Raw genomic sequence first — 14,330 nt, forward strand, 5'->3', positions numbered from 1 at the left:
ACGAGGATAAGTCAGATCATTGGCAGAGGTAATTTTACAACAACGAAGACATTGATTTTAGCTAATAAAATCCTTAAAAAACTACACAGTGTACCTTTAACTTCAACAAACTAAGTGGTTGAGCCATTTAAAAAGAGTCGGGTTACCTGCAGCGTCCCACTGAGCAGAGAGCGATGGGGTCTCCCACCACGGCCACCAGTGACTGCGCTCGAGTGATGGCGGTGTTCAGCAGCTTGTAGTTGGAGAGGAAGCCGTAGTCCAGGTCTTCAGTGGAGTCCTCCACCAGCTGCTCTTTCCTCTTGATGGCCGTCTGCTTGTGTTTGCAGGTGTGACGGGTCCGGACGGTGCTCAGGAACAGCACCCGGAACTGCTTCCCTATGGACGGCAGGAGATACGTGTACTTTATAACCGTGCTGACATAAGACATTCAATAAAAAGTCAACATGAAACCAGTTTTACTTCGATGAATCTGCAGAAAAGGCGAGTTGTTGTTTCATTAGCATTAGTTCAATACATTAGTGACAAACAATACTAGCATGTATTAGTCTTAAATGTTACATTTACTAAATATTTAAAGTTATCAGTTAAGGCACTGTTTTTAACATGAACAAACAAGGAACTAATGTATTTTTATTAACTAACGTTAACAAAGGTTAAAAATGCTGTAAAAATATATTGCTAAGTTAGTTCTAATGCATTTAACTATATATGTACCTCAATATGTAAGAATTATCACGTATTAATCGTTTATTTATTGCCAGTGTGTGAACTGCTTGAAACATAACCTATAAAAACAGACCTAACCCGACTTCCTAGGTTGTCTGGGTGATTTGTTCAACTTTTTCAAGTAGTCCAAACTTCTTTTTACTTCTATAAGCGAAGAACGAAAAAAGAACTTCGCCGTGAGTATAAAACCGGGACTTGAATCACGTTCAGTCTCCTGCGTTACGTGCGCGTGTACAAGCACAAGCAATAAGCTGCTGGCTGCAGTTCACTTAACTGCCACCGGTGTCGCTAATAACGACAGTTTCTGAATTCTACATAGATCCCCTTTAATGTTAAAGGACAATTCCGGCGCAAAATGAACCTAGGGGTTAATAACACATGGTAACCGAGTCAACCGTTCGCTGGGATATGTTTTCATGATAATCGAATGTAAAGAGTTTTATCTCTAAAAACTGATTAGCTAATAACGCTAGTATATGAGGCATCGAATAAGTAAAAAGAAATCGCTAGTTAATACCACTGACAAGGCTCAAAATAGCCTCAAACTAACACGGTAGTATAATGAGGGTCCCTACATGCAAACCGAAGCATTGAGAACTGTGTAATTGTACAGACAGTTTAATAAGAAGATACTTTATAAAGACAGTACATTACGCGTATACAGGCAGGAGCCATCTTGGAGAACACGAACGCTGTGCTAAGTGAGCTGGTCGATAGGTTTAAGTCACAGTTCATCTCACGTAGCACGGTGTTCGTGGCTCGACTGGTTGAGACTGTTTTCCAAGATGGCTCCTGCCTGTATACGCGACGTGTACGGCCTTTATAAAGTATCTTCTTATTAAACTGTCTGTACACCAACAAAGCTCTCAATGCTAGATGTTTTTTTGCTAGTCATGAACCCCCATTTGCAAAACCCTGTTGTACACCAACAAACCACTTCACAGTAAGACTTAATGGGGTTAAATTTGATCTCATGTTGAAAAACTGGAAAGCCACGAACATGCAATGAATGTCACTATAATAACAGAAGATCTCTCTATTAATTAGGACAAAAGCAGAACTTATAGTGACTTCTCATTTTTGGGGGCCAGCTCAGATTGGCAGCCAGACAGAACATGACTCGGGCAATGAACACTTAAGATGAATCTCGTAACAGGAATTTCTCCATCCATTAAAAAGGCGATTTCAATGCAACGGGCTGAACCAAACGCCATCAATTATGCACAAACCAATCTGGCTTTTCAAATGAAACCCGCGGGACACCGGCTCTTCACCAAACACACATTTGGCAGGCTAAATTGCTGTCTTGTAAACTTTCTCTCCCTGCCACCCGTCTGGGCTGACACATGGGGTCCGGTTTAAAAACTAGTGATCATCTTCCAGGGGGAGCATTTGAAAAGCAGCACAGGCGCATTCACAACGCCAAAGATGTTCCAATAGTTAGGTACCGTCATTATGCTGAAAATACCTCACTTTGACAAAATTGTGAGGTACGATCAAATGTAAAAAAAAAAAGCAATCTTTTTCCCTGGTCAGTGGAAACATAAATCCAAGATGGTAAACTACCAGGGCCACATGATTAATCGTGATCACGATTTCTGCTTCTCTCGATTGACAAGGCATAATCATCTGAGATATTGGTCTGCTGATTATTTATCCTGAAAATGCGTTTTTTTTTTCTTCCATTCGACATTTCCGTTATGTTGCATTGGCAACAAGCCTCCACGGTTGCCAGATGTCAAGAGTTTAAATCCCCCCAATCATAGCATTTCTCTTAAAATGGATACATTTTCTGCCCAATGTTTTACTTAATCTTCCCAAAACGTATGTTGGAGATGTAACAATCTCCACTGCAATATTCTGCTCACATGAAAGTGTACTTCAGCCAGTGTAAGTTCCTTCACGAGGCCGCTTGTGCTTGTACTGCGACTAAACCTATGAGCAAACCTTCTTAGCGACGAACTGTAATAAATCCAAACATGAATCTCGATTATATTGTTCGCGATTGTGGCTGCTCAATAAATGCAACCTCTGTATGCCAAGGGTTAGGGTTAGGTATCAATGTAATGATGTTTTGCCCTTCAACATAATGAAACTCTTCCTGGCCTTACAACTGCTTTTGTTTGAGGGCGAGCATCTATGTCACGGAAATAATTACAGGTCTACAAACCAGGCGTTTAAGGAAAGCGTATTCTGTTGGAAAGATTAGTGCCATTTGGTGTGAACTTTGAGCTTTGTAACTTTGCAGACCATTTACATGTGCAGACAGCTATATTATACACTCAAGGAAAGGTCAAAAATAAAAATAAAAACACAATAGGTGCCCTTTACCAATTCTCATAATGCCCTATCACCCTATAAACTATTAAATAACATGCAATAAGCATGTAAAGTACCGGTAGCTACCGTATTTTCCAGACTATAAGTCACACTTTTTTTTCATTGTTTGCTGGTCCTGTGACTTATAGTCAGGTGCGACTTATATATCAAAATTAATTCGTACTGGCTGAGATGAACCAGGAAAAAATATTACCGTCTACAGCCGCGAGAGGGCGCTCTAGTTGGCGGAGTTGTTCAGAAGCGACACCGAGGAAGAGTTCAGTGGATTCAGTGTTGTGGAGTGAGATCGCGGGAGCTTGGTGAACTTGCTTACCGGTAACTTGTTGGACTCGCTGGCTAATGTTAATTTAGTCTATTCAGCCTCCCAGGTATATGTTCTTTATGCTATTGTGCAGCTGAATAACTGTTAATGTGTTACGTTAACACACCGGACACCTATTCAGCTGTTGTTCTGTGTGCTATTGTGTAGCTGAATAACTGTTAATGTGTTACGCTAACACACCGGACACCTATTCAGCCTGTTGTTCTGTGTGCTATTGTGGAGCTGAATAACTTGCCTTTCCAGATTAAATGTCTGTTCTTGGTCTTGGATTTTGTGAAATAAATTTCTAAATAAATGCGACCTATAGTCCAGTGCGACTTATATGTTTTTTTCCTCTTCGTGACGTATTTTTTGACTGATGCGACTTATACTCCGGAGCGACTTATAGTCCGGAAAATACGGTAGGTTTAATTTTGCATGCTACCATGATTTTCTAAAAAAGACAATATAATTTGGGCCATTTGTGCATATAAAAGTGAGTTCACTCACCCTGGACATTGAGTACTCTCTCCACGCTGACCTCCGGCATCCTCTTTTTGCGAAGTTCGGCTCTGATTCGGAAGACCTGGTCGGCGTAGGGCGAGACCACGCCGATACTCCCCTCGTCCAGCTTCCCCCAGGCCACCGGCCACTTCTTCCTCATCTCCTCCACCCGCTCAACTATCTCAAACACCTGACGGAGCATTCCCAAGGGATTCTCAATGATAACGGTCCAAAACACCCATACATCTATTCAATCTGATATTAGGCCTGTGTGCACCAAATCTAGTGCACTGAAAACTATATGTAACAGGAGAAAACAACTTGTCAATGGTTATGTTGGGGTTACCTCAGCGTTGTTGTAGTAAGCAGTGCTGTTCTTCTCTTGAACATCTTCTCCGCGGGCAGTGAAGAAGGTCAGAGGGTAGAAGTCCTTATGGGGCGGCTGCTTCCCGCTGGCCATCAGTTTGCCCTCGTAGAAGAGCTCAGACGTATAGCTGCAGTCAGCCAGAACACACAGTCAGCACTGACAACCTTAAAATAGCCATTCAGCTCCACTATCAAGACCTCGAACCCCAAATATGAAGCTAAAACACTAGAAGATTTCAAATGCTGCCAAATGTATTTATCAGGGCAATGGGTTTATTAACACTTTTTGTTTATGCTCCACAATTACGCATTGGTTGAATTGGAAATCACGCACTCAAACGTTTAACAGCACAATGTATGCAGATTATATGCAAAATGATTCGATAAAAAACAATGTGATGCAAATTTCAGCGTTGAAGACACTCATATCCATTTTAATTAACAATTTGACGGCAAAGCTCTCCAATCAAGGACGTTTTAGTCATTATTTCTGACTCCTCAAAAGTGGAGAGCACTGGGAGGCATCGGGAAGAGGCCATCTATCAGCGAATGACTGAACACATCCAAAAAAGACTGGCACTTAATTTACAAAGCCTCAGCGCTGGCGTCAACATGGCTCCCGCCGCTCAGAGAGGTGTGCCGACTTTGGCTACCATCTTTGTTCTGTTTTGTCAGATTTCAATCTCAAAACACACAACGTGGAGTCCAAACAGGGAATAACAGCATGTGTGTTACTATTGGCATGAGTGTGCGTATGTGGTAACAGACCTCAGGTTACGCATGCAACCTTGTCTGTCCTTAAGGAAAGTCGTCTCATATTATATTTAAAACATGGATTGAAACTGATCCCACTGAGGATTATGTTTGGATATATTTACATAAAAGAACATAGCAGTCGGATTCACACTGCAAATCTGTAAATCAATATGTATCTTAAAAAACGGATAAAGCTTGAGTGCTGCTCTCATAAAAGAATACTAACATTCATTAAACCCTTTACTCTTATTATGATGATAATGTAATTTTTATTTTATTTTTTTACAAATAAAAGCATTTTTACTAGTGGACTAGACTCCTGTATTTTAATATTCTATTTTAAAGGATTAGTTCACTTTCAAAAACATTTTTGCTGATAATTTACTCACCCCGATGTCATTCAAGATATACATGTCTTTCTTTCTTCAGTCGAAAAGAAATTTAGGTTTTTGAGGAAAACATTCCAGGCTTTTTCTACACAGAGTGGACTTCAATGGCAACCATCTCTCCCAATGTTCAGAAGGTGGTTCAAATATCCGTCTCAATGCAGCTTCAAAGTCTCGACACGATCCCAGTCTAGAAATAAGGGTCTTATCCAGCCAAACAATGTAATTAAACAAATTTTGTTTTAATGTATATACTTTTTAACCACAATTGTTCGTCTTGTGCTGGTCGGCGGCGCGTCACGTATTATGTCATCACGTCGGAAAGGTCACGTTCACGTCATCTAAGTTATTTGTCTGTGTACTCCGGTTCAAAAAAGTAGGGAAGGGCGAAAAACTCCATCTCATTTTCTCCTCCAACTTCAAAATCGGCCGACATCTTTGTTTTATTTTTTTATTTTGTATTTTTTTCGTGACCTTTTCAACGTGATGACGTAATACGTGGCGCGTCGCAGACCAGCACAAGACGAACAATTGTGGTTAAAAAGTATATATATATATTTTTTAGAAAATGGCCGATCGTTTCGCTGGATAAGACCCTTATATCTCGACTGGGATCGTGTCGAGACTTTGAAGATGTATTGAGACGGACATTAGAACCTTCAAACCGTTGGTTGCCATTGAAGTCCATTCTGTGTAGAAAAATCCTGGAATGTTTTCCTCAAAAACCTAAATTTCTTTTCAACTGAAGAAAGAAAGACATGGACATCTTGGATGACATCGGGGAGAGTAAATTATTAGCAACAATTTTTTTGAAAGTGAACTAATCCTTTAAGGTATTTTAATTCCTTTCCAATCAGAGAAGCTGTTCATTAAATGTTCAATATGCTCAAACCTGTGAGACAGGGTTGAATACATTTGAAAGGCCAATATAGATTTTCTGGTGTTATTTTGGTATTATCATGTTTGTTAATTTAATGTATTCTTTGTGATATTTTTTCCCCTGCAATTTTATTCAGCGTTTGACGATCGGAAGAATTTGCCTATGTTGGCATGGTAACTTGAACACACAAAAACACTTTAATCAAATGTACGGCCTTGGACATCAACAACAAAAAATATGGGAAGCATTTTCTCCATTTTAAAAGTTGATGAGTCGATTTATTTTGCTCTCCCAACTATGCACGGCTATTTGGTTTGTTGCTTTTTATTATCTGAGTTTAGCATTTCTTTATACCTGCAGTGTGTGACATGAGAATCGACATGTACTTATGTCCTAGTAGTTTAGAAACTCTGACTCATGTCACACATATAATAGATCTACATAGAAGTTAAATGGAGAACGATAGAAGCAGAAATGGAGAAACAGACAGAAGAGAGAGGGAGCAAGACGTAACAGTGAGAGAGAGAAAGTGTTGACAGACATGTGGGTAATTATGTGGGCAACAACACAGCCCTAGTGTTTCGTGTGTTTGCATGTCTGTCTCTCCTCAGGAAGAGTGGTGTGAAAAAGTTCACACCTACTTGATGATTGCCTCATGGGAGCGGTAGTTTTCGCACAGCATGATCCTGCAGGGGTACTCGGATGGGTAATGCTCGTACAGCCGGTCCAGAAGAGACACGTGCAGATTCCTCTCGCGCGCAAACTCGCCGTACACAAACGGACTGAGCTGCAAGGGGACAGGAGACCTCAGAGTCACAATTACATGCGTTACACCACACACACACGCGCGCACACAGGCACTCACACACACACACACTTGATAAAGGCTTTTTTTGCGATCTTGAACAGTGTAAGTGTAAGAGCAGTGTTATATTAGTATCATTTATATACTATATTAGTATCTATTAATGTTTTGAATGAACTTGTTTTTATACTTTCAGTTTTTTTGGTTTAATTATATTTTAAGTTTTAGTAATTTTATGTGCTAAGGGCCAGAGTTGTCATTTTTATTTGTTTTTCTTGTTTTAAATATTCTGCTACACAGCTTTAATTCACTTTTAGTTTTAGTAATTTTAGTACCTAAACTTGTTTTAGTTAAGGCAACATTTCTAACTTTCATTTATTTTCATGTTTTACTTTAATATTTATATTATATTTTTTATTTATTACATTTGATTTTTTTTACTTCAGCTTTATTTAAATGACTGAAATAATATTTTTAATAGCTTTAGCAAACAATAATATATATATATATATATATATATATATATATATATATATATATATATATATATATATATATATATATATATACACACACACACACACACATACAGGTGAAACTCGAAAAATATGAATATGGTGCAAAAGTTCATATATTTCAGTAATTCAACTTAAAAGGTGAAACTAATATATTATATAGACTCATTACATGCAAAGTGAGATATTGCAAGCCTTTATTTGTTATAATTTTGATGATTATGGCTTACAGCTTATGAAAACCCCAAATTCAAAATGAGAAAAGCTGTATATTTTCTTAAGCTGTAAGCCATAATCATCAAAATTATAACAAATAAAGGCTTTCGAGTTTCACCTGTATGTATATATTTTTTAAAAATAGGTTTACATTTTAAGGAAATAATTTCCATCTATTCTGCAATCGGCCACTGTGTTCTCTAGATATCAGCAACTCTTACTTGTCAACAACTTCTAAAGAAATGATTGTCCATTCCTGACAGATTTGAGGTCCTCCTCCACATGAGAGGAGGTACAGGTAGGGTGTGAGATGAATTTTTAATGCAGCGGGAAATGAGTGTGGCTGATGAGGTTTCCATCTAAATGGCACTTAATTAGAAGCCCATTGGTTCCACTCGGTTCTGCACGCTGGGGTCAGGCTCTGACGCGACACTGTCTACAGAGTGAGGGCAGCGAGGAGAGATTGATCTTTAAACGCTCAGGCAAAAGCCTTTTTATGCACAGACGGTACACTCATATTATTTATGAATGGGAGAAAGTGCAAGGTGCAATATGGAGGAATAAATCCCGCCTTCTAAATAAAAAAGAGCCAATCACCAATCGGTAAAGTCAGTCAGTGTGCTGAGAAGCGTGCTTATGACTGCACATGTGTAATGGCTGGTCCAGCCTGAAAAAAAATTTCAGCAGTTTTTTGTTATGATTTGAGCATTTAGAAACACAATTTACGAGACAGCTGTCGTCAGATTTCAATGGTGATTTTAAAAATGAAATTTAATCGTAAGCTTGGAGAACAGCTTTGGAGAATTTGATGTTTCCCCATTCATTGCATTTGCATGACTGAATTAGCTGGCCAAAGATGGCCGCCGAATGAGATTACTCGCCTTGAAGGGACTTTGGGCTCAGCGTTAATTAGCAGAAATATTTTAATCTTAATATTTTAATGTAGTTAGTTTAATTTAAGTTGTAGTTAACTAAAACATTCATAAATCTTCACTTATAAACAAACAAAAAGGAGCCAATGAGTCAAAACTCCTGCAGTCTGTTTGGCAAATGTAGGGTCCGTAGAAATGCGTTGACTTCACGGGTCCATTTTAATTCAGAATAGACTTAAGTAAACCCAATTCTCTGGTTTGATGTTTTTAAATCATATAAAGAGCCTCTGCAATCTCGCCATTCTCAGTGCTGACGTCATGTTGTTGTACCTGCATGTGGTCTCCTGCCAGTACGACTCGGGTGCTATTAGCCGCCAACGCCAATGGCATGATGGTCTCGCACTCCATGGCCTGGGCTGCCTCGTCCAACAGGATGTGTGTGAAGATCCCTTTGGAAACACGCGTACATGGGAATGAAATATTAAATTACATGGAGCTTCACAGGAGAAGGTATTAATTTAATAATAGATAACAGCACACATCAGCAGCCATTAACACAAAAGCGTCCAGCAGAGGCTGTGCACACGCCATCTCATGGGAACAGATGTATACTCTTTAGTGTAGACGTGTGTGTGTGTGTGTGTGTGTGTGTGTGTGTGTGTGTGTGTGTGTGTGTTTGACGGATAACTCTCAGATCTGTCAAGGCAGATTTTTTTACCATTTTCCATGGTACAAAATTAAGCAGCTTTATGCCGATATTAACGCAACTTTTTGTCCATAAAGACAAAGTCTCTCATGTTCACCAAAGATGCATTTATTTGATAGAAAATACAGTAAAATTAGTAATATTGTGAGATATTGTAACAATCGTCGTATTATTCGATCGTCAACATTTTCGGGTATTTGGGATTTTTTTGGAAAACCTACTTCTGCGAACTAGTCCTAGGTTTTTGGCCCAATCGGAACCAAATCAGTGCAGCAAGATTCTCTGGAGTCTGATTTTCAATAATTATAATTGACAATAATTATAATTGACAATAATTCTATAAAAAAAAGATGACATTTTGATTCATGGTCTCTGAGGGCCGACAAAACGTTCAAAGTGGGCGGAGCAACTTTTACTAAAATTGTCTGTAACTTGTGAACAGAGTTAGATATTTTCATCAAACTCGGCGCACATATGCAGGAGCTTATTCTAGGGTCTTGTGAAAAAGCATACGGCGACTGGACACTTGGTGGCGCTATAACATGGAAAAAAACCATAAAAATGGCTATAACTACACAACCCTAAGTCTGATAGACTTGAAAATTGGCATGCGGTGTCTTCGTCCAAGGTGCCAAGACTGACTTTGAGGACATTGGCGTATCTCGAAAAACGTGGCCGGAGGCTGCCAATGAAGTTTAAGAAGACAAGGTTAACGGAGGCCGTTAGGGCTAACGCATTTGCATTTTTCACATGCGTAAAGGATTGCATCTCACGCGGTTTTCCGCACACGCCCACGACATTCATGCCGCATGGTAGAACCTCATACTGAGCAACTTTGCCTCTAGGACCCCCACCATCAATCGAATCGTTCGTTAAATATTGATTATTTGTAAATCGTGGCTCAACCTCGATAAAACCACTGCAGCACAATTCCCAGGACTCTCTAGGCCAATAGTTATCAAAAGATGTTGAACTTTGGCATTTGGAAGGCTATAATAGGGTCATTTGGAAAATAGACGTGGCCAAGTCTACCCAAACCCTACCATACCTAATCGAAAACATTAAGGTGAGCACATGATTCTAGGTCATAGGTGGGTCTATAACTGTTAAAAGCTTAAAAAACGTGCATTTCCTTAGTGAATTGCCTGTATTGGCTGTAAATGGTCTTTTCCATCTCTGATCTAAGTGGTTACAAGCTTGTTAAATAAAACATAAAAATGTTACGCATGTGCTTAAAGGCCTTATAGCACCTGAACCCTGATAATTGCTGCCCGCAGCTATATTTCCTTATAAATGTTTCTACAAAACAGCATTTATTTGAAATAGAAATCATCTGTCATATTACAAGTGTATTTACTGTCACTTTTGATCAATTTAATGTTTGCTTGCTGAAGAAAACTATTAATGTCTTTAAAAAAAAATATATATATATCTTACTGACCTCAAACTTTTGGATTGTAGTGTAAATATCAGCATTATATTTGCTCTATAGATATCAGTAATGACGATTTGTTTTGTTTGAATCACTCAAAACTGTTTTAAAAAAAAGTCTAAAATGTTTTAGCAAAAGTGTCTCGGCAAAATACGTTTTACTATATAATGGTGAATAAATATAGTTCCTTGAGTTCATTAAATGACAAAGTGTGGAAAATGAATTGTTGTAAATTACATTTTGAATCTAATTGGCGCCAATGGTTGAAATAATGGTTCTCCTCTGAAATCAATCTCCCTATTAAGTCAAATATATATATATATATAGACTTATTATTTGGACTAAGATATACAAACCCAAAATGTTTATCACTGAAGGGAATAAACTTCAACCTCTCAAAACACATTAGCACAATGCCAGAAATCAGTAGTAATGACTTTAAATGAACAGATAGGAAAAGAGGCTAGATGAAATGAAAAAGAAAAGACGACAGCATCGGGTGTTAATGATGCTGAGTGTGTCAGACAGGCGAGCCGGGTCTCTTAGCAACAGATGATCCTGTGCGCCGACACATAGGAGGAAATTAGCCTCTGCTAATAAACTGTTGCGGTCCCGGCTGCATCGCTCCTGCAGGAGGGCTTTAATGCGGCCACGTCCAGCTGTGACGTGCTTATGGCATGTCTTTCTGTTTTAATCGGATGTGTGCAGATATGAAAACTAGCTGCAAGCGATGTCTTGAGCATGTTGAGAGTATTAGGGATGTGTGTGTGTGTGTGTGTTCACACCTGGCTCCAGGTCAAGCTGGCAGAGGTACTGGGATGTGCTGAGTGTGACCACAACCACACGGTGGCGCTCTACATCCTGTCGCGTGGGCATCTGGAAGGTGAAGTACGCTCCGGAGATCAGGCAGTACTGCTGCACCAACGGGTGGACCGTCTTCACCCAGCGGTTCCTGAAGTAAACCCTGAACAAACACAAAGTCCAACATTAAAGGAGTGGTATAATGCCCTTTTCACAAGATGTAAAATACGTGTTTGATGTCCTCAGAGTGTGTGTGTGTGAAGTTTGAGCTCAAAATACCCCACAAATATTTTTATATAGCATGTTAAAGTTGTCACTTTTTGAGGTTGAGCAAAAACGCACCGTTTTGTGTCTGTCCCTTTAAATGCAAATGAGCTGCTGCTCCCGGCACAGGGGGCGGAGCTTCAAGAGCTCGTGTCCTTTTACCTCACACACACATGCACTGGAAATTTCAAAAACTTTGAGCCTTTTATGTTCAAACCGGAGTCAGACAGTGATGGAGAGACTCAAGAAGAAGTGACAACATGTAGAAGCAACAGGACATTTCTGAATGGTTAGTTGATGAATTTATGTAGCTTATGTGTAGTTATCTTCTAGTCACTGATTAGCATATTCTGTCATGATAATCTATAAATCGTGTTCAGGGGGCGGAGTTTATGTAAATTTTAGGGTTGGTGATGCCACTAACCCGGGAGGAATGTCGTGTAGTCCCTACCAGCCGTTTGTTCTAGTCCTTAAAAAGCAATTTCTTTAAAAGCAAATATCTCCCTTTGCTTTGAACTTTGAGCGTTGTAACTTTGCAGATGTTGTTTATGCTTAAACAGCAACATTACACACTAACTAAAGTTAGAAAAGTGAAATCATAATCAACCACCCCTTTAAAGAGGCCATTTTATGTTTTTTTTATGTTGCAAAGTCTTGATTCTGTTTCTGGACTCTTCTAGAATAGGTTTACTACTTATACTAACTCACTCAACCAGGTCCCGCCCCTTTATTTTGCGTATGCCTTGGGCGGGATTATTTAAATGAGGAATATTGTGACGTTCCGGGAAGAAAACGCAAGACTACAATGGAGGCGTTTCAGGGAGTTCAGAAACAGTGACATCGAGAGTAACTCCCTCAGGAGGGACTTTGCAGACTCAAACCACAACGTTACACACTTAAGACAGTTGTGCATTTTTTAAAGGGAAAGTTCACCTAAAAATGAACATATGGTCCATTGAGAGATTTCAGTCCATATATAGAAAGTCCATTCTACCAAAACTTTCTTTAAAAAGTTCATAAGGACATTGTGAAAGAAATCCAGATGAATCTTCAATCTTCTGAAGATATCAACGCACACACACACACACACCGAACATGGTAAACGGAAGCTCAAAAATACTTGAAGTGACGCTGGCAACAACCCAAAACTCCATAGCAACTGCATAGCAATGCCCTGGCAACCACCCACACTACCACAGCGGCAAGTTTGTACCGAAAGCACAATTTATATGTTCTTTATTAAATTTAAACATCTAGCTGTTAATATATTTCCCATCCATGACCATGCAGCCCGGCTGACTTCAGCACAAAAAATTTTGGTTTCAGAGGTGAAGTTATTACATTTTGATGAAAGATAAAGAAACCAAACATTTTTATTAGAAAAGTAAGGACTGATAAACCTGTGCACAATAAGTCCAGGGTGATTCATCAACAAATTCATATAATTTTGTCCATGCAGGTCAAAATGCAAGATCCCCAATCAGAGACAACGGAGTAACAGACTCGTGTGGGTGGTGTGCCAAAGGAACCATGAACTATGAGAAAAACAGCGGATTTTAAAATAATCTGGATGACTAACCATCCTCAAAATTGCATAACAAATTTCCTTCTATGATGTGCAGTTTTTCAATCTATCAAATGAAGCCTAGATTGCCAAGGGTTGCATCCGATCGCCATTTAGAAAGTCATTCTTTAGCCAGTAGTCACATTGGGGATGTCATAAATAATGTATCAATAACAATGTATTTTCCTCATTGTTATTTTAGTATTATTTATATACACCTTAGACCATTTATTAATTTTTTTTTTTTTTTAGTTTTCATTTTAATTTTAGTTTAAGATTTATTTCTTTATGTTATGTGCTTTTTTTTCATGAAAAAAATCTCTATTTTCCTTTATTTTTATTTCAGTTTTAGTAATTTTAGTAAAAAAAAACATTATATATCTAATATCTACATTTTATTTTAGCTTTATTTCAATTAATAGAAAGTGTTTTAAATACTTTTAGTTAAAGGTTTCACAAGATGTAATACAAGTCTCTGATGTCCCCAGAATGTGTCTTAAGTTTCAGCTCAAAATGCCCCACAGATAATTGATTTTAGCTTGTCAAATTTGCCCCTTTTCGGCAAAACACAGTTTTTGTGTGTCCCTTTAAATGCAAATGAGCTGCTGCTCCCCGCCCCCTTTTCCAAAAGAGGGCGGAGCCTTTACAGCTCGTGCTTCGGCTCCTCAACAACAACAAAACTGGAGAAGTCACCCGGCCAAAATGTCAGAAATTGTGGGAGTTCAGCCTCACATGTTCATCGGACACTGACGGAGAGACTCAGGAAGAAGTTTCTGAATGGTTAGTGGATACATTTATGTAGTTGTTGTGGAGTTAAGTTGATTCAACTCATTGACTAGCATGTGCCGTCATGTTAATCTAAAATCTTTCGCCTTTTGGGCAAACCCAGCATTGAA

General features: G+C 38.9%; 1 protein-coding gene across 3 annotated transcripts in view; it reads right to left on the minus strand.

The window, feature by feature from the left end:
• Positions 1-14,330, minus strand: part of helz (helicase with zinc finger) — a 69,394-nt gene that overhangs the window by 23,495 nt on the left and 31,569 nt on the right. For all 3 annotated transcript variants that reach the window (XM_079622612.1, XM_079622611.1, XM_079622610.1), the window contains exons 16-21: positions 11,591-11,769; positions 8,998-9,116; positions 6,901-7,046; positions 4,218-4,365; positions 3,878-4,061; positions 147-375 (exon numbers count right to left, since the gene is read on the minus strand). In XM_079622612.1, the coding sequence (XP_079478738.1) occupies positions 147-375; positions 3,878-4,061; positions 4,218-4,365; positions 6,901-7,046; positions 8,998-9,116; positions 11,591-11,769 (1,005 nt within the window). The remainder of the gene's footprint in view (positions 1-146; positions 376-3,877; positions 4,062-4,217; positions 4,366-6,900; positions 7,047-8,997; positions 9,117-11,590; positions 11,770-14,330) is intronic.

The sequence above is a fragment of the Phoxinus phoxinus genome (genome assembly GCF_949152265.1).
Source record: "Phoxinus phoxinus genome assembly, chromosome: 1".
Lineage (NCBI taxonomy): Eukaryota > Metazoa > Chordata > Actinopteri > Cypriniformes > Leuciscidae > Phoxinus > Phoxinus phoxinus.